General features: G+C 38.0%; 2 protein-coding genes across 6 annotated transcripts; both read left to right on the forward strand.

The window, feature by feature from the left end:
* The first annotated feature begins 853 nt into the window (after window positions 1–853).
* On the forward strand, window positions 854–14,685 carry sapcd2 (suppressor APC domain containing 2). 5 transcript variants are annotated; one of them, XR_003675223.1, is made up of 7 exons: window positions 854–1,818; window positions 5,310–5,443; window positions 9,495–9,641; window positions 10,339–10,440; window positions 10,775–10,894; window positions 11,805–12,103; window positions 14,085–14,685. XR_003675223.1 is itself a non-coding variant. In XM_028462603.1 (6 exons), exons 1-6 carry the CDS (start codon window positions 1,035–1,037, stop codon window positions 11,931–11,933), a joined length of 1,413 nt encoding a protein of 470 aa, XP_028318404.1. In that variant the 5' UTR covers window positions 854–1,034; the 3' UTR covers window positions 11,934–13,536. The 5 variants fall into 5 exon arrangements, 2 of the variants coding, with proteins under 2 accessions (XP_028318404.1, XP_028318403.1); XR_003675225.1 differs by lacking the exons at window positions 11,805–12,103; window positions 14,085–14,685 and adding an exon at window positions 10,183–10,255 and having other exon boundaries at window positions 10,778–10,813; XR_003675224.1 differs by lacking the exons at window positions 11,805–12,103; window positions 14,085–14,685 and adding an exon at window positions 10,183–10,255 and having other exon boundaries at window positions 10,775–10,812.
* An 8,243-nt stretch (window positions 14,686–22,928) lies between these two features.
* hcar2 (hydroxycarboxylic acid receptor 2-) lies at window positions 22,929–23,813 on the forward strand. The gene has a single exon (XM_028462261.1). It carries the CDS (start codon window positions 22,929–22,931, stop codon window positions 23,811–23,813), a length of 885 nt encoding a protein of 294 aa, XP_028318062.1.
* The last annotated feature ends 562 nt before the right edge of the window (window positions 23,814–24,375 follow it).

The raw sequence follows: 24,375 nt of genomic DNA on the forward strand, positions 1-24,375 counted from the left end.
ACCTGTATGTTTAACGGACATTAAATATCAATTTTGTGCATTACAATTATTGTATAGCAGAGAATATATTTACCTCAATTTTTAGTAATGTGCATAACAAGTTAGTAACAATTTAGTAGGATATTAAACCCGCAATATTGTTTATTTCATTATTGCAGTTTATTGCCAACGGGTGTAAAAGCTGTTGGATGAGCATGTACAGTGTCTGAAATAGGCTTAAAAATGACTCAGAATGTTGGGAATAGATTCATCAGTGTTTCCAAGTACCCTCTACACTGTGTTCAAGTACCCCTAGGGGTACACGTACCCCTGGTTGGGAACCACTGGTCTATATGATTGATTACTTTTTTTTTTGTATTTTATTGCTTTTCGTTCACTTGCTTGTTTTTGTCTTTGTAAAGCACTTTTAGATTAATTAATTATAATTAATTATTTAAATGTAAAAAAAGGAACCTATTTAAAAGTAAAAATGAACAGACTACATTTGGTATGACATCATAGTGGCATTTGACTGTACTTGTAGTCCAAATCATATCTGACTAGACTATTGAACATGTACTTTTCTTTTGTATCAACAACGCAGGTTAACTTGACGTTTGAAATGTGGGCGTTGAATGAATATCAGGTTCCAGGTGTTCTCTATATGGTGAAGTAATGAAATCCAGGCAGTGAATATAACGTCTCGGGTCGACGACATATATAACAAAAGGCTAAACTCAAATCGAAGCCTACTTCTGTCAACAGCCAATGAGCGCAGAGCTTAGGCAAGCCACAGCCAATGGGTGATGTCGGAGCGCTCGCGCACGGAGAGTTTGAAGGGCGGGGCGGTCCCGTCACAAAAAGGAAAGTTTGGATCAGAGCAGCTTAAACACATCGAGGACCAACAGGCTCAGAGCAGTAGAGCTGAGGTTGATATACAACAAATATAGAGGTTTGCGGCGAAGTGAGTAAGCTAATATTATTTTATTTAGAGTTTATAAACTTCTAAAGGAGTATTTTTGAATGACTGCAAGGTGTGGGGTGTCAGTGCATCCATGGCTTTAATAGCGACCGAGCAGAGCTGTAAGCAGGCGGGTGGCTACAGCAGAGCTGGCCCGAGAAGAAACGTCTATCACGGCTCTTCAGTCGGCTTTAAAACGGGCACCATGCACCCCAAAGAGGCAGAATACTCCACAGACGGCCTGCCCAAAGCATTCCTGCAAAGCCTCAGGACTCTTTTTGATATTCTGGATGACGGGAGACGAGGCTACGTCCACATATCGGAGATAGAGAGCCGCTGGCAGGGGGCAGACACCCGGGAGCTGCCTGGCGGGGTCCTAGGCTGCCTGAGGAGGGTCACCCCACCGCATGGCTGCCTTACTTTTGAGCGGTTCGTGGCCGGGCTGCGATACTCCATGCTTAACCCCGAGCACAGCCACCACCTTCGGGCTCAGGCGGCCGTGTACCCGCAACAGGCTCCGACACAGGCCCACAAACCAGCCCCTCTGACCACATGTAACACCGGGACCCAGGCTGAGATCAAGGTCCGTCCATTGGGACCCAGTAACATCACTAACACCCTGCAGCACCGGGCGTCCTCTCTGCAGTGCCGGGGCAGGCCGGAGGAAGGGTCCGGTTCTGGGTACCCCGTCGTGTGTGGACCAGGGCGGTACAACGCTGGGGTCGAGCGGTCCGGGAGGAGCTTGGAGCGGATTCCCGTCGGTACAGACAGCGGTGGAGGTTTCCCTCCTGACCCGGGTCATGTTACCAAGCCACAGCAGAGCCGGGTCAGGTCTATTGAGTCCCTGGCCCTGGAGTCCCCTCAGCTCCAAGGACCAAGTAAGTCATTTCAAGTCATTCATTCATTAATTTCAACTTTATTTCAGACCAATTCGTTCCACAAGGTACAAACAACAATATATTCAACAGTGTGTGCAAGGTGAAATGTTAGATTTGAGAGTTTTTGACTTCCTTATTTATCACATGTTTTTTCCTCATATCTCATAAATATGAGAGCCCATTTTTATAGTTTATTACCTAAATACCACAGTAATGTAAACACACTAATAACATCATAGTTACAAACACACATAGTTACAAAATTAAACTGATAACAAATTATTATTAAATACAATATATTCAACAGTATGTGTAATGTTTACATAGTTACATAAACGCACTGTAATATTAACACTGTAATAACATCATAGTTACAAAAATAACTTGTAATAAGTTATTATTACAGTTTACTTTTGAAACTTTTGTTATATTTGTGTAACTATGATGTTACAGTGCCATTATTAATAACACTGAAATAACATAATAGTTACATAACGATTAGTATCAATTTACCTCAAACATCTTGTTTCAGATTCAAGTCAAGTCTTCTCAGCTCAGCAGTGATAGTTTACATTTGTTTTTTTTACAATCTAATGTATTGCTTTAACTAACATGCATTCTCTTGTCCAGTACATTATTACAACGTGATCCATTCCATACATGAATCTTATTAAATATAGAAACATGCACAGACTCACGCTCTTGGAGCATTCACTGTCAATGAGCCTCAAGTTCAGGCCTATTGATAATATAGTGTATAATAACTTTTATATTTCTCTACGAAGCAGTAATTGTATGTCAAAAGCCTGAAAGAGAAGAAAACTCTTCACTATAATGGGGACGCAGAGACAGTATTTCTAATCAGTGTGGATTATAATGATGAGGTATATATTTGTGAGCCAGCAGTCTCCATTACACTGAACAGAGCAGATATTATATTTCTGCTAAATATATATAAAATAACTTTCCCAATGTGTAAGCGTGCCATTTGTGTGCATGCACAACTGGGCTGATGCGTCCGTGGCAGTTCTACTAACTTCAGTATCCTTTTATCATTTAATTGGAGTCGCTGAGTCGTGCTGTCCAGGGAAGTGTGGCCTATCTGCAGAATCTCTATGTGTCAGTATTCATCAGTCACTGGGACTTTTCCATTGGTTTGAAATAACTTGTTAGAAAGAAAGAAAGATTAGTTTGGATCTCAGACAGGGTCTAATTTTTTATACTTCACACTTTGCAACAAACACCTCTGGGAGTTTTTACATTGTTTTGATTATGGTTTATGTTTCAATTTATACTGGTATTTTTTAGAGATGTCCCGATACACCTTTTTCACTTCTGATACGATACCGATATTGCAGCCTTGATTATTGTCCGATATCGATCCGATATGATATTGGCACAAATCATACATACTTTTATTTAGGGATGTCCCGACCGATATTGGTATCGAATATCGATCCGATATCAGCCTGAAAACGAATATCGGTTTCAAATTTCCGATTTTCTTTTTGTTTTTTTGTTTTTTTTGGCCCAATTCATTTTTTATTTATTTCAAGGTAAAAATGTATGTAACCAATTGGTTAATAATAAATGGGTCAGTTTTTCTCATCCCTACTGTTGCTGACTATTGTTCTCTGTTAGTAACATCACTTGATCAAGCCTTTGCTAACATTCCACTCTACAATATAAGTAATTGTTGTTTTTTATTAAAGAAAAAAGTAATAAGAGTTTGTATGATTCATGTTGATATCGGATCAATATTGGTATTGGCCGATACTCAAGGCTGCAATATTGGTATTATAACAAAAATGAAAAAGTTGTATCGGGACATCCCTACTTTACTATTACCCATTACTTATTTTGTAGTGTGGAATGTTAGAAAAAATATCTCACATTCCAATATGTTGGAAAATATCTACAGTATTCTGCAATTGAATAAATATAACACAATAGATATGGGACCTTCTAGATACAGTCCGATAAAATCCGATATTCATTTTCTGACTGATATCGAACCGATATCATTATCGGATCGGGACACCGCTAGTATTTCTCATTCAGCAGATTTAATGTTGAGGGATCTGCAGCTGAAGACTTAAGCACGTCATCAACATCTCTCACTCATACACTCTCTTGTCTAAAAATTTAAGCAAACAGGGAGAAAAGGAGCTATTTCAACTGTTTTAATTTCCATTCTTTAATTCAAATAGAATTATATATATTCTAACTATAGATGTTTTACCTATTTGTGTCAGAAAGAATCTGATTCTACCAACACTCCTAAATTTAATGGCCCCCACAAACGAATATGATGTTATGATTTCATTGATTTTTTTTTTTCCTAAACTCAAACAATCCACGTTAGTGCTCAATATTACTGTCCACGTACCCAGTGACCCCTGTTGTATTTGCCATAATCCCTTGCATGCAGCACCATTCTGTTGGATTAGCCCTCAGATTACATAAAAAAAGTTACTGCAGTGGTGAAAAATCCTTTGCAGCACCCCTGCACTTCCTGCCAAATTCACAACACGGTACTCACTGACTCGTTTGAATGAAATCATGAATTCCTGAAATATATTTTGTATGGACACCAAAAAAATATCAAACTGTATGTTGAAGTGTAGCTCAAAACACACACATGTTCTCTCTGATTTCAATCAGTGGTTTTTGGTAATAGTTTGGTATTTACATTTATTTTAAATTAAAATATCTTTCTTTAGAGAAGAGAAACCTATTGTATTTTATTGAGACCAAGTTTTTTCTTAAGTACAAATTATTTACAGTTTGTCCTGAAGAGATTGCAGCTCAATATAGATTTTGCTTTTAGGTTATGTATTGTTAAAGAATTATGGAAGGGGATTGGAGACACTGAAAAAACTCAAAATTAAAGTCCAATATTTTAAATTTTTTTAATTTATATTAATGTTCTGAGAAAAAAAGTCAGAATTGACTAGTGACTTTAATCACAGAATTCTGACTTTTTTCTCAGAACATTAATTATAATCAAATATATATATATATATTTGATATATATGCAGTATAAAAAAATCTCAAATATATATATATATATTTGATTATATATGTATATATATATATATATACATATATATACATTAATTATAATCATATATACTGTATATATATATATATATATTGGACCTTGTTTTTTATTTTCAGTCGCCCTAATCATTTTCCATAAATAATAGACCCAGTTTTGTCTTACATGAAAATATTGATAGAAAACAGCGCCATCCTGTGGTAAAAAAGTGGCATTTTATTAGATTTAAATTAATTTAATTCTGTAAATTGGCTGTTTAAGTTATTCATCTAACTTTGTGTAGAATGTCCATACATTCTTCAACTAGATGGAGCTTTTCTGAGTTTTGCAGCCTTCATTGTTATAATGATGATATTTAACTGTTGAACAGCAGGAATCACTGTGCAGTGCAGTGGAAAAAGCTCAAATGTCGTTTTCCACCTTTGTTTAGATGTTGTGAAACCGAGCTTGCCGAGATCTCAGAGTGAATCAGCGACAGGATTTTCTGGCATTACCAGACGACACGGGCGGAGTCGGGAGGAGCAGCGGCGCCACACAATTTCTAATGGAGTGGATTATGGAATGGTGGGTTAATCGATTCCCAAACACACAATCCTACAGTACACGTGCGTGGCTGAACATAACTCCATGACAAGCAGCGGCCTGTCAGTGAGCGCTGTGTACTCACACCCTGTTCAAACCCACACGGCAAACACGAGCACAACATGTTTAGCTCTTACTTTAGATCCCAAGCTTTGAAAGGTAAAATGCTTAACATATTTGAAATAACATTAAAATGTAAAAATGTAGACTTTGATGTTGCTTTTCATAGATGGCACAAAACACACTTTTTACACTTAAAATGTGGTAATACTGTATATGCTCGTAAGTGTTGTAGATTTTTTGGGTTTATGATTTTCTTGTTTTTACAATTTTAAAACAACCTGAGGGGAAAATGAGCCAAAAAAAAAAAAATGTTTACATCACAAGTGTTTGAAAGTGCTAGAGCTGCTTGTGACCAAACTTCTTCTACAATTCCAGCAAATTCACTTTGTCTTCTTTTTTGAAATATTATGTTAAGGTTTCATTTATTCAAACAACGTTTTTTAGGAAAATTTACTTTTCCTGACATGTTTCGACTGCCAACTGCCAGTCTTCCTCAGAGGCATCTGCTTCTTCTTCTTCTATTATCCACTGCATTCATTTTGATCTTTTGTGGTCTCGTAGTTGTAGTCTTTGCCAGATTCTTCTATTGCAACTTTTGGTGCAGATTGGTTTTTGATAATCATTCAACGTGAGATCTTTTTATTTAAATGAGGATTTTTATTTGTTTTTAATAGAATTTATTTGGTTTTTGTGGAATTTGAGAGGATTTGGTTCTAGTTCCAGTAGTTTGTGTACATTGAAACTCAAGAGAAACAAATGTTTGACATGTTTATGAGCTGAAGTTTGAAGCCCAGGAGTGTATTTCACCTCCCATTGGCTCCCAGGGAATCCCCCTCCCACCCCCACCCCCTCCCTCTGCCCCTCCCACCCTGCAGTCCTGAGCTAATGCCTCCCCTCACTCTGTTTATTCGCCCGTCTCACCACTTCTCTCCACTTTTCCTGCTCAACTCCTCTTCCTCTGTCTTTGTGTTTCTTTCCTTTTCCTTCTCTGGCCTCTTTGGACGGAAGAAGGTGAACTGACCAACTCTCCTTCTTCTCCCTCCGTCCCTGCTCTCCCCCTTACCCTCCTCCTCCCTCTTCTCCCCCCCTTTTGTCCCTCCCACCCTGGCCACTTTGGTCCACCGCTGCCCTGATGGTAGTAAGCCGGGTCGGGCCCAGGGGCCTGTTGGATGTAGAGGACTTTTTGGGGCAGCGTGGCCCAGCCTGGACAGCTGTGTGGGCGTACACCACTGTCTTCATCCCCCTCAGCAGCAGCCTCTACAGCAGCAGGGCCCTGCACTTTTTCCTGTGGGTGAGTAGCACAGGACAGGAGGCGGGACGATGGATGGCATGGGATAGATGGATTGTTATTAAAAGAGGATCAAAGATAAATATTGAAGTTCTGGGTGGAAAAACATGATCGCTTGAGATGATTTTTCCTTTGTTTACTAAAGACAAACGAGTCTTTAGAGAATGGGTTCCCAATCTTTTACAGGCCGAGGCCCCATTTTGATATCACTAATGTCTGACAACCCCAGACATATTTTTTTCTTCTAGGATTAGTTTTTGATCATGTTTATTAAAGTGTGTTACGAATACAGAGTAGCTAGGATAAGTGCACAAAGTGACAAGTGTGCCACCTCAGATATTTTTATACTGCTTTTTATTTAAACTACATTTATATTTGAGAAAGTGAAAGTATATGATACAGTTATTTGAAATTTATAGTGTGATGTGTATTTGAAAAATAACAATAATTTAAAAAATGTAAATAAATAATTTTAATCTGTTTTTAACCAAGTTTTTTTTACCACACATTTCAGGTAACCCCATTTTAATTAATTAATTTAATGGCTAGTATTTCTCTCGTTTTAATTTTTTTTTATTATTTGAGTGTTTGTCCAGCTTTTTCCTGCAGTTGATGAAACACACTTTGGTCTTGTTCACCTAAATAATATTTATTATTATTGTTGTTGTTTATATATATATATATTTAAAGGTTAATAATTATTATTTTATTTTTTTTAAGGAAAAAAAAGGACTACAATTTTACAGTCAGGTCTTTAGTCCAATCATTTGTTTATGTTGTTTAGTGAGAAACAGGAGAATACTTTAACAACTTTCACTTTTCTGGCTTAACTTTCTTATTTGTTTTGTTTGTTGTTTTTTAACGCACTTGCTGTGCAGCTCCCCTCTTTGTTGTTGCGGTAAAGGATGGTTGTGTTGTTCTTCTTTGTGTTATTGTGTAGCAGCACCTATGTCATGCATTGTGTGTGTGTGGGTTCCTGCACGTATACATGCCTGGTCACTGAGCCAGCAGTGAGAACAGAAACATGTGAAAAGTTTTCCATCTGTTTTTTTTTTTTTGTCTCTTTCCTCTTTCTGTGTTTGTTTTTTCTCACAGAAGGTTCTTTTTCCCCTGCTTTCGGGTGGTTCACCGCACAATGATGTGGTTAATGCCACCCACTGCTCTTCTGTCCTAATTTAGAATCCTTCTCTGATTATAATTCTCTTTAGTTCTGTGTGTGTGTGTGTGTGTGTGCGTGTCCTGTTGTGTGAGCAATGATCAGAAAGGAATGATGACACACCAGGTGGCTGAATGCCATCAGTAAGGCCTGCACTGGACCGCCTGGTCAGCACAACTCTATACAGTTTTGGTCTCTGTGTCAAATATGCACACACACACACACATGCACACACATATATTAGGGCTGGGTGATATGGACCAAAACTCATATCTTGATATTTTTTCTCAAAATGGCAATATACGATATAAATCTCGATAACTTTTTTAATTTAAATGAAGTCTTACCAGAATGGCTATTCTGGGTTAAAATGGCACACAGACCCATTTATTAACAAAAGATTGATTTGGTTGATCAATTAAGGACGCGTTGATCTGGGATGTCAAGTTTCAAATGTTGTAAAATGAAGACATTTTTGGTCGTAAATGTTCAAGGTTAAATATTCACAGGTAGCCATATTGGATTCTCCAATAACGCGATGCCAATTAAGGTTACTGTCAAATAGCCTTTATATTCATATTTACTGAGGTCCACAACCTTAGAAATGTGTTGAATTATGTGACTTTTGGTTGGCTAGTAACAGAAAAACCTGTTTTTGGGTGTCCAATATGGCGACCCCATTGAGAATTGGCTCCGCCTCCTGCCAGATTAGAATTCAGCAGGTAAAAAACTGCAAGTATGTCAAATTTCATGCTTGAAGACAAATGTGCAACAATTCTGACAGACCAGGCCTCTATAAGAGACAGCACGTGTGAGTGAGTTCTTTAATGTGGATGTTTAAGGGAAGGTCTGGGTCAGGACTCACTCAGAAATCCATCCAACTGGGCTGTTAATGTTGTTCCAAGGAGTAGTGAAAGCAGCGACTTCTAAAATGAGTATTTTAAAAGAAAATATGCTATAATATATATCCAGTGTATATATACAGTATATATATATATATATATGTGTGTGTATATATACAGCCCTATCACACATTCATATTACCTCACACATGCTTTGGTTCCCGTTCTGTCTCTCTAACCCAGACCGGGGCAGTTCTGCTGTTGTTTACCTCCTTTCTTAAGTTGCTGTGCAGTTGCCATGGCGTTGAACTGATTGCTCCTCTGAACATTGTTGAGAGGGTACGGCACAATTGCTGTGGCGCCATTGTCCCGAGTCAGCACAAAAGGGTTGGCGCTGCAGATGCTCCGATGAAAAGATGGAAGTTAGTCTGTCCAGTTCTCAGACTGCTTTCAGTCAATGACTCGTAAAAAATATCTGCACAGTTTCTGGAAAGAAGAAGAAGCTGATGTTTGTGCCCTGTCTGTCTGTGTGTGTGTGTGTGTGTGGGGGGTGGGGGGGGTGGGGGGGGGGGTTGCTCCCCGTGGGAAACCTGAACATAATGAGACTTGAGACGAGTACTTTTGTAACCCAGCGTTCTCCTCTTTCCCTTTTCATTCCCTCCTTTTAACTTTCCACTCACGCAGTTGAAGCAGATGAAAGAGCTGGAGCAGGAGAAGGACTCCCTGCTGGCCGGTCTGGAGGTGGTGGAGCGAGCCAGAGACTGGTACCAGGGACAAATCCACAACGTCACAGAGAGACAGCGGCAAGTCAGCGTGAGCTCCAACAGCACGGTCAGTTTGAAAAGTGACGAAAACACTGACAAATGTTCCCCAGAATAAAAAACAAAGACTGGACAACGTTCAGCATTGGGACAGTATTTGGGAGCATCTGTATGTCAAGAGCCACTAGACCAGAAATGGCCAACTGGTGGCCCTCGGTCTAATTTTATGTGGCCCCCAAAGTAAATGTACAAAATGACAGAAAAATACACAAAACTCCCCGAGAATACATTGAAAGAATTACAACATTGCAGGAAAATACAGTAAAAGACAAGAAAAACACAAAGTTCTACAAAAATGAACGGAACGACAACGGTAATACACAAAATGATGCCAATTTTTTGTCCTTCAGTTTGACACGAGCAATAGACAATAAAAACAACAATATTTCACATTTACTGTTCGCGTTTGTAAAGTTTTTCCATGTTTTCTGTGTGAAATGAAGGTTTTAACATGAAGCATTCAAAGCTGATGGATGATTTGTAATGTTAAACTTCACAGCAGCTTCTCAATGCACTATGTTCACATCCTGTCACTGAAATATTATTCCCAGCAATGTGTGAACTGGAACCTGAAACACGGGCTACTTTTAAAAAAGATGGTAGCAGGGCTGAGCTAAGTTTCAGGTTGGACCCACACACCTGAATATAGCATGTTGTTGCTCCTGCTGTAATCTGATTTATTTATTTATTTAATTGTATTCTCACAGGATTTCTTCACAGAAGCAAGTCAGAGTCGCATGAATGTCCTCATTCCCAAACTACAGGAAGTCAACCGCTGTCTGAATGACCTCATTTCCTGTCCTGGAATGGTAAGTATCAAACAAGCAAAGAAATTAATTAAAAAAAAAAGATTTCTGGCATCTTTTGCTTTTAATTTTAAACTCTTTAAGTCTTTTTTGATAAGTGAAGCTAAAGCAGTCTGAAGGCGTTAGCTTCCACTTGTAAAGTGGCTACAAAATAAAGTTTGAACAACTATGCATCTCTTATTTATTATAACTGCTCTTTACTGCCATCTACTGGAGCGCAAAAATTTGCTGAGCTGGCGTATCTTGTCACTTTGTACACTAATCCTAGCTACTCTTTATTTGTTACATAGTATCATACATGAAAAAGATGTTCTGATTGTTGCCTTTTGTTTCCCAGCAGTCGTTTCCTTCCAGTGGTGCTCAACCAGCGGCGCCGGCCTCTAACCCTCAGCCTCCGGTCCCTCCTCCTCCTCAAGCATTTCAGAGACTGAAGGACCAGAACCGCCTCCTCACTCAGGTAGAACCGCCTCCACATGCACAAAGTAGTCCCATTCCAACCCCGATGACACTTTCAATCAGGAGTTCTCAACCTTGGGGTCAGGACCCCATTTGGGGTCGCGAGACAGTGGGAGGGCGTCGCCAGAAGCCTTCGAGAAAACAAAAATATTTTCTGAACTATTTGAGCATGTTTTTGCTTTTTTTTTTTTTTTTTCTGCAACGACACCAAACCTGTACAAACCTTTCTCTTTTTCTTGCCATATTTTCTTCTCCATCAAATTTCAATTCCTTTTCTGCACATTTTTCCCACTTTCAAGACAATTTCGGCACTTATAAACCCTTTCCACCACTTTTCCCACCTAATGTCACCTATGTTGACCCATTATTGTCACTTTTAACCTCTTTTCATCATATTTCATGCTTGTTTTTGCCAATTTAACTATATTCAGAAATTTCTATGCCCATTATTTGCCAGTTTAATTGTTCCAATATTGACAATTTCAGCCCTTTTTACCACTTTTTTGGTCGGTTTTTGGTCACTGATGTGCAACTTTTAACCAATTTCTGTTTAAAAAAAAAACAATTTCACAAATTGTCATGCCCAGTATTTGCCAGTTTAAAATAATTGTTCCTACTTTTTAAATTACATTACCTCAACCTCCTTCCTCCCATTTCTGCCACTTTAAAGCTAACGTTGACACTTTGAACCCTTTTTACCATTTTTTCTTTACCACTTTTAACCAATTTGTGTAGTTTTTAAAATCTTATTTAATTGACATTTTAGGCCACTTTTAACCCATTTTATTTCTGATTAAAACAATAATTTACATCTTTAAGATGACTATATACTATGTCGCAAATGATAATAATAAACTGCCTGGATAACAGTGTTTATCACAGATTCACAGATGGATAATTATTTTGTGTAGGAGGTGACGGAGAGGAGTGAACGCATCACGCAGCTGGAACAGGAGAAATCAGCTTTGATTAAGCAGCTCTTTGAGGCTCGAGCACGCACGGCACAGGACACGAGCACCATGGACTCCACTTTCATCTGAGACCATCAGCCTCGCTCCGTCTGTATCGAACGGCATCAAATAATCACCATGACTACCTTCCTGCACTGAGGACGAAGGCTGACTCTTGTTTACCTAAAGCTGTTAGACTGTTAATGGGACTTCAAACGGCCATGTTTACCACTTCTCCCAGAAACCAACCACACCAAGCTGTGAGCACTCCTGACCCTGACCTGACCGTCTTTACCCAAGAGTTAAAGAGCTCTTTAATTTATTGCCTTTAAGTTTCCTGCATGCCCACTAATCTGCAAACGCTCCCGTCAGGCTGGTCTCCTGATTCCTTCACTCCATTTCCTGCACCTACAAGTTCTTTACTCCTATAAGACTCCTGTTTGTGTTCCTGCTGCTCCGCTGCACAAAGAGCAGGAAAACACACACACTCCACCTTCACTTGTAGTTAATCAGAGCTGCACACAAGGCTTGGAATAAAATGGCATCCGCTTTCAAATTAAAAGCCTGCTTGGCGCTAGGGCTGGGCGATATAGACCAATATTTTAACTCAATAAGGTTGTACCAGAAAGACAATTCTGGGTTAAATTTACTGATGAAAAACGCCACACAGACACATTTATTAACAAACAGCTGCACAATATGTGCCACTGTTGGCTTTTTATCCTATGTGGGACACCACGAGTGAGTGAGTTATGTAGTGTGGCTTGTTTAGGGGAAGGTCTGGGATTAGGACACATTTAGAAATCCATCTAACTGCTTTTCATGCTGTTCTAAAAAGTTAAGAAAGCAGCAACTCCTAAAACGAGTATTTTAATACAAAATAAGCTATGAAATATAAATCTCAGAAATATAGAAAAATTGTAAATCACACTTTTTGACTGTACTCTAAGAATAATATTACATACTTGTATGATGGTATTTGTACTGATTTTATAAATAAAAACAATTTTTTAAAAAAGATCTCGATGTAGGCGATATTGTCATTTTCTATATCTCTAAAATAAAAATACTCGATGCATCTTGAAGTTTGTGATATTGCCCAGCCCTACTTGTTGCGACCTATCAGTTACATTTTAGAAACGTGTGCAGCCACGAGTTAATGAATATTTCAGTATCGTCTTCCTCTCTATATAAGATATTAATCAGTATCATGTTGACCTAAAATAGTTCACAATTAAAGTTGCAAACGACTTGGTTTGTGACCCATTGTAAAAGACATAGGATGAAATAATGCTTTATCATAATTCCGGCAAGTTCTTTTTGAATAATATGTTACGGTTTCAATTATTCAAACAACAGTTTTCCAGGAAATTTAATTATTTGATCCTCTGACATGTTTCGGCTGTCAACTGCCAGTCTTCTTCAGAGGCGTTTGCTGATTGCTTTAATGTTTTCTTGACTTCTGCGTAATAATTCCTGCAATATTATTTTTGACTTCTTTTTGAATATGTAAAGGTTTCATTTATTCAGACAAATGTTTTCAGGAAATTTACTTTGATCTCCTGACATGGTTCAACTATCAACTGCCAATCGTCTTCAGAGGCGTCTGCTGATCGCTTTCATGTTTCCTTTGAAGTTTCCCTGACTTCTGCGTAGTAATTCCAGCAAGATTATTTTTTACTTCTTTTTGAATATGTAAAGGTTTCATTTATTCAGACAACTGTTCCTCAGGAAATTTACTTTGATCTTCTGACATGGTTCGACTGACAACTGCCAGTCTTCATCAGAGGCGTCTGTTGATCGCTTTGATGTTTCCTTGAGTTCTTTTTTAATAAGACAAAAAGAAGACAAGACCATTATTCAAAAAGAAGACAAAAAGCACTTGCTGGAATTATTACGCGGAAGTCAAAGAAACATTAAAGCCATCACCAGATTGAAGACTAGCAGTTTACAGTCGAAAGAGGGAGAAGGAGATCAAAGGAAATTTCCTGAAAAATAGTTGTCTGAATAAATGAAACCTTCACATATTATTCAAAGACAAAAAGAACTTGATAGAATTATTAATTGGAAGTCAAGGAAACATCAAAGCAATCAGCAGACACCTCTGAAGAAGACTGACAGTTGACAGTCGAAACATGTCAGGAGATCAAAGTAAATTTCCTGAAAAACAGTTGTCTGAATAAATGAAACCTTAAATGCTTTATCGTGTTTACTTTTGCTTTTCCTTGTTTTTTATTTTAGGTTTACCTCTGAATGCTGGGATGTGCTGAAGGAAGGAACGGTACTAGCACATGTTAAAGGTTAAAGCTGTTCCATGGGTTCAGGAATGTTTTTGATTGAAGTGAAATGTAGGGCCCTATAAAATGTGGAGATGTGAAGGAGATTTGCACGTTGAAGAAAGCTGTGGAAGATGAAGGTGGATGAGGGTTTGTTGATGGAAAAAAAAAGAAAACTCTGAAGTGATCACTCCGGTTAAAGGTACTGTGGACAGCAGGTTTTTTTTTTTAAATCCTCAGATGAGTTTAAACACGAGCACATATACGGAAATCTGGTTTCCTTTTTTCTTTTTGTACCAGAAACTATTAAAAAGGATTTTGCCATCTACAAGTTTACAGGGTATTTAGAGGGTGGGTGATGGTTGAATAAAAAAACAAAAAAAAAATGTAGTTATACAATATGTTTGTATGGTACTGCTGGGATGTCTGTTGCCCACTTGTTTGATTGTATGTTTCTTGCTGCTCAAGCTACATTTTGTGTAAAACACTTATTCATCTGCTTTGTGTTTGAGAGGAAAACAAACTTGAAGGTGAAATTTCCAAAAAATAAAGAAATTGTCCTCAAAGTGTTGGCTGGGATTCTGTGTCTCTTAATGCACGATTTATGATTTAATCTTTATATTATGTGGACTGATTATTTCATCCAGCAGGTATCCAACTGTGTAAAACACTAACTCAGGGATGTTAAACTAATTTTAGATCAGGGACTAAATACGGAACAGTTTGATTTCAAGTGGGCCACAGATTTTATGCTGGGAAACGAGTAATTTCAACATTATTGTTCCCTAGTTTTCACTTCTACATAGACATGAAATACTAAATATGTAAGAAACCGATCATATCCAAGCAATAAGTGACAGATGTCAGTATCTTCACTTTAATCAATTTCTATTAAATTAAGGGAAATGTTATGTAATAAAGGAAAATCAAAGGGTTTTGTAAGACTTTGGACTGTTTAACATTAACGTTACTACTTCTTTCTGCTCCTTTTCATTCATACGTTAAATGCTGCTGTTGCATTTGCTTTTTAGTTGAATGAAATAAACAATTAAATGAGATTAAAAATGATTGCATTCATGTATATAATCACCGGGAAAACTGTGAGCTTCATTTCAACAATGATTCATGTTTTCTCTATCATTTTTACTTTCTCGTGCGGGCCAAATTTAATGCTTCAAAGGGCCAGATTTGGCCCCCGGGCCATGAGTGTGGACACGTGATCTAATATTAGAGTACAACAGACCTGTGAGTGTGTGGGGACTTCTATCACAGCAGGGGCCACAAAGAAGTGGCACTTGTTTTCTGTGTTTTTTAGTGTGCGTCTGTAGATATTTTGTGCATTTTAGTTGTCATTTTGGTTGTTTTATGTGTGTTTGGAGTCCTTTGGTATATTTGTCAGTGTTTGTGTTTAGCCTTTGTCATTCTCTTTGGCCCTATGCTACCAATCTAGATAATTATATCCTGGATTAATCTCTGTTAGTGGTCTTCAACTAACCAAACATTCCCTGTCAGAGAGGAGCTGTCCTACGACGGTCGATAACAACACGCTAATTTAAGGCAAGTGTTTTCAGCCTCGTATCTGTGCGTTCACATAAAAGGGGTGGAGATTGCAGCGTCTGACCAATCAACAATCAATGGAGAACCTGGCAGAGTGACTGTCTTTACAATAGAGGAACAGCTTATGATCTTAAACAAATATAATGAATTTAAATCCATGGTGACAGCAAAGAGCTACAGTGTTAGTGCAGCGCACCAGGAGGGATGGGATATCCCATCCAATGGATTAATATCATAAATAATGTGACGCTCTTACGCATTCACAGAGTCAGCTGATGAAGCCTGTGTCTCGATCGTATGCGTGGACGAGTGAAGTCATACATTCATTAGTTCATTGAATTAATATATGACTTCACCCATCCGCGCATACGATCGAGACACAGGCTTCATCAGCTGATTGTAGATCAGTCCATCAGATATAAATCTATATCTTTCCTAAAGGATGTCATCGCTAAATGAAAGGATTGCTGTGTGGATCTGATCTGACTTATGGCACAGCTCGCTTTCTCCGAGATCTGATTGGTCAGAAGGCGGGACTTTAGCACTCGCTCAGATCCTAGCCAGAGCAAAACCTGCCCCTGACCAGGCTAGCCGTTCAGCATAAGTTACCATGGTGATTTAACTCTGTAAGACGTTAGCGAGCGTCATAGTCCAGCACACACTGATTAAATCCTGGACGTTAGCGCGATGGGAGGTAATTTAGATTTGTAATATAGGCCCTTTGAGTTTTGTAAGACTTTGTTTATTCAGTTTATTCAGCTCATGTCTCCTCCTCCCAGTGATGTCATTGTGTTTGGGTTGTCAGTGATTGGTGCCTCGTGTTTTGCACCCAGGTGTGGCTCGTTCCCAATCAGGCCTCCCTCACTACTTCGCTGAGTGTTTGGATTGAGAATGATGTTAAATTATTAAAAATGAACTGCTTCTATGAATGCTACGCCTGCGTGCTCGCTACTGCCTCCATATCTTTCTGCGATTCCACATCCACCAGGCGTGACAGTATTTATTCTCTCATTTGATATGTTTTTGTAGTTGTTTTATGTGCTTTTGGAGTCGTTCAGTTTGGGATGTCTTTTGTTGATCTCCGATAAAATGTCAAAATCAACCGATACTGATATATACATAGACCCCTTCCCTTAAACGTAATTTTAGGTAATATTATATATCTCTATATGGAGATAACCGGTTAAGCCTCCTTTCAATTTTATGTTTTCCACACAAAACATAATCCGTGCCAAATAACAATATTTATTTAATGTTATTAATGACAAAGGTTTTCTCCAACAACACATCATTTTTATATCTCTACAAAAACCAATATCTGTCCAAACGTATTTTACATTTTATGGCAAATATGGGCCAATGATATGCGTGGGCTGATAATACCACCCATCTCTACCTTCTTTGTATTTGTTATTAGCGGTGTGTATGTTTTTTATGTGTATACTTGGAGTGGTCATGTGTTTTCATTGTCCTACAGTATATATCAGTGGTTTTCAGCCCGTGACCCCCAAAATAAAGGTGCCAGAGAGCATCCGTGAAGTCAGCAAAATGATGGTCCATTGTTCTATGAATCTGTGATAACCACAATTATTTATCGATCTGAATAATATCCACTGTTATCCAGGAGGTTTATTATGTGTCAGTACGTAGTCATCTTAAATGTGTTCAAAGTGATCAAAAATGGTGGAAAGGTGGTGAAATGGGATTTTAGAAACTAAAGAAAATGGTTGCAAATTAGATTGGCCAAAAACGGACAAAAATAGTGGTAAAAAGGGTTCAAACTGGTAAATAATGGGCATGACAATTCTTAAATGTGGTTAAATTGGCAAAAAATAAGCATAAAATATGGTGACAAGAAGTTAAGTGACAACAATTTGTCAGCATGTGCAATATTTGATGGGAAAAGTGGTAAAAAATGGTTTATAAGTGTCAAATATATTGTGAAAGTCAAAAAAATATGTAGAAAAGGCATTGAAATTTGATTGAGAAGTGGCAGAAATGGGAATAATGTAGCAAAAATGCATTAAAGGGAGCACAATATGGCTGGAAAAAGTGATGAAATAGGTTAAAATATGGCAAGTTTGGTGTAGTTGTAGAAAATAGGGTAAAAAAATAAGCAAAATTTGAATTTAGCTGTAGTTGATGGTTCAGGATCATGCATGATACAGTTTTTTATACTTTAAACATTCACAGATTTTATACTCTTCGTACATTATAATAAAAGGTGATTTTTAAATCTATAAACAATCATGAAATTGTGTCTTGTGCATTAAAAGGGGAAAAAATATGGCAAGAAAAAGTGATAAATAGGTTAAAATACGGCAAGTTTGGCTCAAAGAGTTAAAAGAAAATACTTTAGTTTCTTGAAGGAATCTGGCGACTCCTCCCAGTGACTTGTGACCCCTAAAAGACTGAGATATCCCTGCTGTATATTATACAATACATTTTACATACATGCAGGCTTCTTGTGTGGCCAGTACTACATACTGCTCCTGATGAAGTCATGCATGTTACAATGGTGGCACACAGACAAATACTGACTTTCCAGGTGAGAGAATAGTTGTGTATTTCATAAAGTGTTATCTTAAACACACATAGACCTCTTTACTGATGGCAAACTGTGTTTGACAGCACACATAAAGCTTTAGGTATAAATCCTGTTTGATTTGAGTCAATGTGTATCTCCATGACGACAACTACAACTTACCAGGGTTTGGTAAGAAGCTTTTATAACAGCAAGAGTGTTAAAAGTCTATCGCAGAAGTCATTTTAACTGACTTCAAGGTGAATTAAAGGCAGAATAAAATATGTTTAAAGTAAAATGAAGGTAATATTTGTATAGTGATTTTTCAGACGAAGCAAACACGCGGCTCCATTTCGTACAAACTCAGTGACGGGCACGCCAACGTGAACCCTGCCCGCCTTATGTAACACTTACACTTTGTTACACTGACTTTAATCAGAAGTGATTTTCAGGACTGTTGCATCAGTTGTTTACCAACAATTTTCCGTCAGGCAGCAGAATCGACTTGTTGCATCACTGCCAATCGGTGCGAATGGATGATGGCTTGCCTTAACACGTCCTCCAAACTCACCTGTTCTTCTCACCCCACCGCCTTACCTGATTATTCACCCCATTACTCGTCATATTCTAATCATAAATGTGCACGTTGGAGCCAATCAGCGTGTTAACATTACGGTAAGGATACACAGGGGCCAAAACACAACATGGAGGCGTCCAGTGGGAATCCTGAGGCCTCTTTCCTTCCCTGTGATTGGCTGATCAGGACAAACCAGGATCCCTGATGTGTCGTCTCATTCTTTACCATTTCTAAACTATCATTTGCTAACGGGAGTCGCTGCAGTATCACGGTGAACGGGTGAGCATCTTTATCTAATTGGAATTTCTCTTTAATTGATGTGTCTTATGCATGGTTGGTGTCAATTATTATTTCAATTGATCATTAATTACAATTATGGCATAATTGTTCAAAAATTGTTGCCATCCTATTTTAATTTGCATGATTGACTTTGTAATTGGCACGAAAATTCTATAAAAATTGTGATTTAATGCAAAACTGGGGAACACTGTTACAATTCTATCATTTTCTCTGTACAGTTCTACACATATGTAGTTAATAATTATTAAAACATGTTTCATATCAAGCTTTCCCACATTTTACCATTTTAAAAGAATTGAAATCGAGGGGTACACTGACACAAAAAAACGGCTCAGACGCCCACACCAAAAATATAAAAACTTATATTTTCATTGATTAGGAAGCCTAACAAGGTAACCAATAGATGGGAAATAAATTAGATGATAGATATTTGTTTTTAGTGTATTTTACAGCTGATTTATAAGACCCGTTATCACAAGAGGAAGGTTAACTTTTGTTAGATTAATTATTTCAGGCTCAGTAATTGACTAAATAATTGTATTTGACTTTCTGAGGATAAAAGAATAATTGTAAATCAATTATAATTGGAAAAAATGCTGGTCACTGTAATCGTAGTTGAACATGGGTAATTGAAAACATAATTATAACTGAAAAATGGAACGTGGTGTTATGTAAGCTTGGCCTCTCTAGTCTTTATAGCATTTTATTGGCTCTCCTGCCACAGATTAAAGCTCTGTTTATTGTCAGGCTTTGGATTTACAGTACGTGTCACCTATAGATACAGTAGGACATGCATGTAGGAGTCGTCATGTCTTTGTATTAAGCTGTATAAGTTCAAAGCTGAGGTGTAAAGGGTGACAGGACAATAATAATGTGAGACGAGGAAATGCGCTTTTTGGTCTGCCCACATGTTTTATCTGTGAGAACTGGATGGGCAACAATAACGGAACTCCATTCATTCATGGTTTATAAAGGTAAGAGGATAAATAGGAATACATGTAAGGACTATTGTTGCATGAGTTAAACTGTGTAAATGCATAAAATCTAATAGTTTTGTGTTATTTACTCAACTGATGTTATCTTACACTTGAAGCTGCATGATGCAACATTCTGTTCAGAACAATTACAATTAATGAAACTTCAGCATTGATTCTTGATCAGTTTTTTATTGACCCTTCCCCATTGGACTCTTGACAAATACATTATAATGTATGATGGTGCATTATGAATTATAGAAAATATTTCATTAATGCATAGGAAAAACCTTTTACTTGTGTTTGGTTACACCAAAACAGTTGATAAAATATCATCCAGCTACCACAACGAACATTATTGATGATTTGAGAAATTTTACAAAATGTGATTTTTTTTTTAAATTTTTTTTTTTTGTATTTATTTTTTTATTTTTTTATGAGAAGTTAAAGATTTATTATTGCACTTGTTTTATCTGATTTCAATTAAAAATTCAAACTAGTTGTATGAAGATATTTAATTGGGTATCCCGATCCGATATTAGCAACAAAACAGAGTATTAGATTATATCAACACGCATCTGAAATTTCAGTATATACAGTATTGCTTTTATTGAGGACTTGTTTTATGATCAAAGTTATTTTATTCAGATGTAGAATGTTGTAATATTTCAGGTTAAAATGTCTGTAACCCATTTGTTAATGATAAACATGTCACTTTTTCTGTTGCTCACTATTCAGTCATTTCACAAATGGCCCACACACTTTGGTCTAAAAAAATTGTGAAATTTTTACCAATTGTTCCGTGATTATTCAATAGGCACACTGTACATTTTTAGTTTGATCGGATGAATACTTTTTGAGATGTGGACAATTTAGTGAGGGCCCGGAGTGTATGTGATGATTTTCACCCGTCTTTATTTTTCTTCCAATATCTCAGGAACATCACATAGGAAACTGAAATTTAGTATCGTAATAGAGCTCCACCCCCTCTCTCAGAATCTGCTATACATTCTATCTGCTGGACATGGCAGCTCCTCAAAATTGGACAAAAAGTTTGTTGGGGTTTCGAGCTCGAACAACTTTTCATGTGCCTCAGCTCCCTGTAATTTGATCAGCTTTGAGCTATGAACATAGACTGTTCACATCACTAATGATTAGTCACATATATGCATTGGTTTTTTTTTTTTTTTTACTATTTTCATTGGCCCATAACTGGGAATGTAAAAAAAAAATAAATAAAAAAAAATAATAATAAAAAAATCACAAATTAATTTCTTTATGAGAGTTTATTTTGGGTCTATTTTAACACTCATGAATATTGATAATCCTTTACATGAGGCCATTGTAGATTACCTCTGTGTCTTATCATTTGTTTTTGAGACCAAAGTGCGTGGGATGTCCTTGATCAAGCTTTTCTAATATTCCACACTAAAAAATTAGTAACAAAGGTATCAGGTATGTATGATTATTGCTAATATTGTATTGGACCATTATTGGCAAAGGCTGAAATATCTGTATCATAATAATAATAATACATTTTATTTAAAAGCACCTTTCAGGCAACTCAAGGACACTTTACAATAAAAACAGAATAATGGAAAGATTCCATGGGCCCTTCACATTCACAGTGGATAAAAGATGTAATGTCCTGTATGGATTTGGAAAACATTAGATACACAGTTCGCGGATCTGAAAACAAATTTTATAAATTATGGCGCTCCTTTCTGGATTAATTTGAGAGACCTACAACTATAGAACCCCCCCCACACACACACACACCTTTTTTTATTTTTTTGTTTTGTTTAATGAGTATGGGGTAAAATTAAAGAAAATGTAAAGCTCGACATATTTTCATTGTACATCGTACACTGTTTAATAAAAAAGAAAAACAGTATTATCCAATGAAGGTGGAAGTATGCAGCCCGGGTTATGTTATTGATGATGGAGTGAAATGATGGGGAGCTGTAGAGGATGACACCCAGACTCTTGGCCTGAGGTGAGGGGGAGACGGAAATTAATGATTTACTATTAAAGGAAACAAATCAATAACGCTGAATAATGAGCAGTACAGATGACGGCAAACAGTTTGGAATGAATCTCGTCTGAGTCTCGGGGCCTGACACGCTGTTGCTTTGGTTTGAACACAGAGCAGAGGTAGAATGCCCTGTGAGGCTAAATCACTTATGTACCAGACTATACATTAAATGAGGAGAGAACTCAGCCAGCCATGAAGATAACTGTGCTTGTTTTTTTTTTTTTACTTTTGAACAGATGCATACAGTATATAAAGAGACACAGACATAGAGAGACATAGATTTCATCTGCAGGCCACCTGTGCACAGCCGTAGTCTGCTAAAACTTTGCTAGTGACTATATCTAGAATAAATTACACTGAGAAGTACTACTACATTTGTCATCTGTCCTCGGGGCTGTTCAATTAAAACATCTGGGAAGAAGGTAGAAAAAAAACCTTAAAGAATTGGTGCCATGATCCAGATGGGACGTTCTCCTGGGTACAGATTCAAGAGTGTTCCAGGCAGGTCTCAGACCCATTAGCCTCTCATCATGAACCCAAACTTCCTTGGTGACCCAAGGGTAGCTCTTTATGAGCTGGTTGGTCAAGAGCTCATGTCATACTCATCACTTCTTCCAAACAATTGTCTCCAATCCACAATGTCCATTTACCTCGTTTGCTTCTAGTCTTGGCATTTTTGCCTCCAGTTCAGTAAACCAACCAATGAAGATCACAAACGTATTCCGATTTTCTCCCGTGTTGTTGTTGTTTCTGGTTTTTCTCCACCAGCTGACGACTCTACTCCTTTTTTCTGATAGGTCTTCATAGATTTAGCTGGATTTCATCTCCTCAGATTGACGATCATGGAGGTTTTCAACACCAACTCGTCTGTGCTCTTCATCTCTCACAGACCTCTCAACCAAACCCTCAATGTGGGGACTGTGTACCAGCAGTGTGTGAACATGCCTGCCGTTCTCATCTGGTACCTTGGCCTGCAGTTCACCAACATGTTTCTGGGAATCCCAGCCAACATCATAGTTCTGTGGCTCATCCGCAGAACCAAGGGCGACTCCTCCACGTCTGACATCTTCATTCATCAGCTGGCTATCCTAGATGTCCTCTTCTGTCTCATCCCTCCGTTGGAATTGGCCAACATCGTCTTCATCAACAACAGCAGCACCTGGTACGTCCTCCGCTTCTTCTACGGCATCAAAGACTCATCGCCGCTCTTCCTCTCTTGCATCTGCCTGGATCGTTACATGGCCGTGTTGCATCCCATCATCTTCACTGAACTGAAAGACCGTCAGCACAGAGCCGTCCTGGCCCTGCTGGTCTGGCTCTTCATTCTGGGCTACGCGAGTGCCAAATGCGTGGGGAACATTCACAACTTTGAGAAGGTCTTCACGATTATGATCCTGGCAGCGTTCGCCTTCATGGTGTTCTGTAACATCGCTATCCTCTGGGCTCTGAGGCAGTCTGGGCCTGGAAGAGACCAGATGCACCCCGTGAAGAAGAGGGCCTTCAAGATGGTCCTCATCATCCTGGCTATCATAGTCTTCAACTACTTCCCTCCCGTGGCACTCTTCCCATTCAAAGAATACTTCTCTGCTGACGTTTTCCGCTGCTACGTTCACTACATCGCATTTGGTTTGATGGACTTCAGCAGCACCATTCAGCCTCTGCTCTATCTGTCCAAGGAGAAGCTGCCATGGAGCTGCTGCCAGAGCAGAGAAACACAGAATCAGTAGAAACACATGGTTTTGTACACCAAGACCACGATTTATATTCCAAAAGTAGCCAATTTTGAAAAAGCTATTAATTGTGGCATTAATCATAACAGAAAACTGTAAATTTGAAATAGTGGAGAAAAAAAAAAATGCCCATCCCCGAACTCTCTTTCCCCACATACCCCCCCCCCCCCTTTTAAAAAGTAGCCTGCCAAGCAATATAATATATTTATTTTATTTTTTTTAAATTGATAACTAACACATGCACAGCTGTCACAAAAAGATTGCACTACATTTACTGTTAAACCTTTGACAACATGTACAGACAAAAACAAACAGCTGAAACACATTAACTTCAATTTTACTCCCAAAAACAGGAGAAATATTTACCGTACCTTCAGTTTCTTGTAAAGTTGCTTTTTGGATCATCCACGGATATTGGAGTGTGCTGATAATATTTTAACACGTTTCAATAAGAAACAGTTTCCAATAATAAATACATGAATACATTCACAAATCAGGTGACATTACATTGACACATTAATCTCTTTAAAAGAAATATTACTCCCTTTCAAAGCCAATA

This window comes from Gouania willdenowi, chromosome 12, assembly GCF_900634775.1.
Source record: "Gouania willdenowi chromosome 12, fGouWil2.1, whole genome shotgun sequence".
Classification (NCBI taxonomy): domain Eukaryota; kingdom Metazoa; phylum Chordata; class Actinopteri; order Blenniiformes; family Gobiesocidae; genus Gouania; species Gouania willdenowi.

Coding starts and splice junctions, on each gene's coding strand:
- sapcd2 (XM_028462602.1), top strand. CDS start 1,035: ATGGCTTTAATAGCGACCGAGCAGAGCTGTAAGCAGGCGGGTGGCTAC. Junction 10,441..10,774: donor TCATTTCCTGTCCTGGAATG/GTAAGTATCAAA, acceptor TTTGTTTCCCAG/CAGTCGTTTCCTTCCAGTGG. Junction 10,895..11,804: donor AGAACCGCCTCCTCACTCAG/GTAGAACCGCCT, acceptor TATTTTGTGTAG/GAGGTGACGGAGAGGAGTGA.
- hcar2 (XM_028462261.1), top strand. CDS start 22,929: ATGGAGGTTTTCAACACCAACTCGTCTGTGCTCTTCATCTCTCACAGA.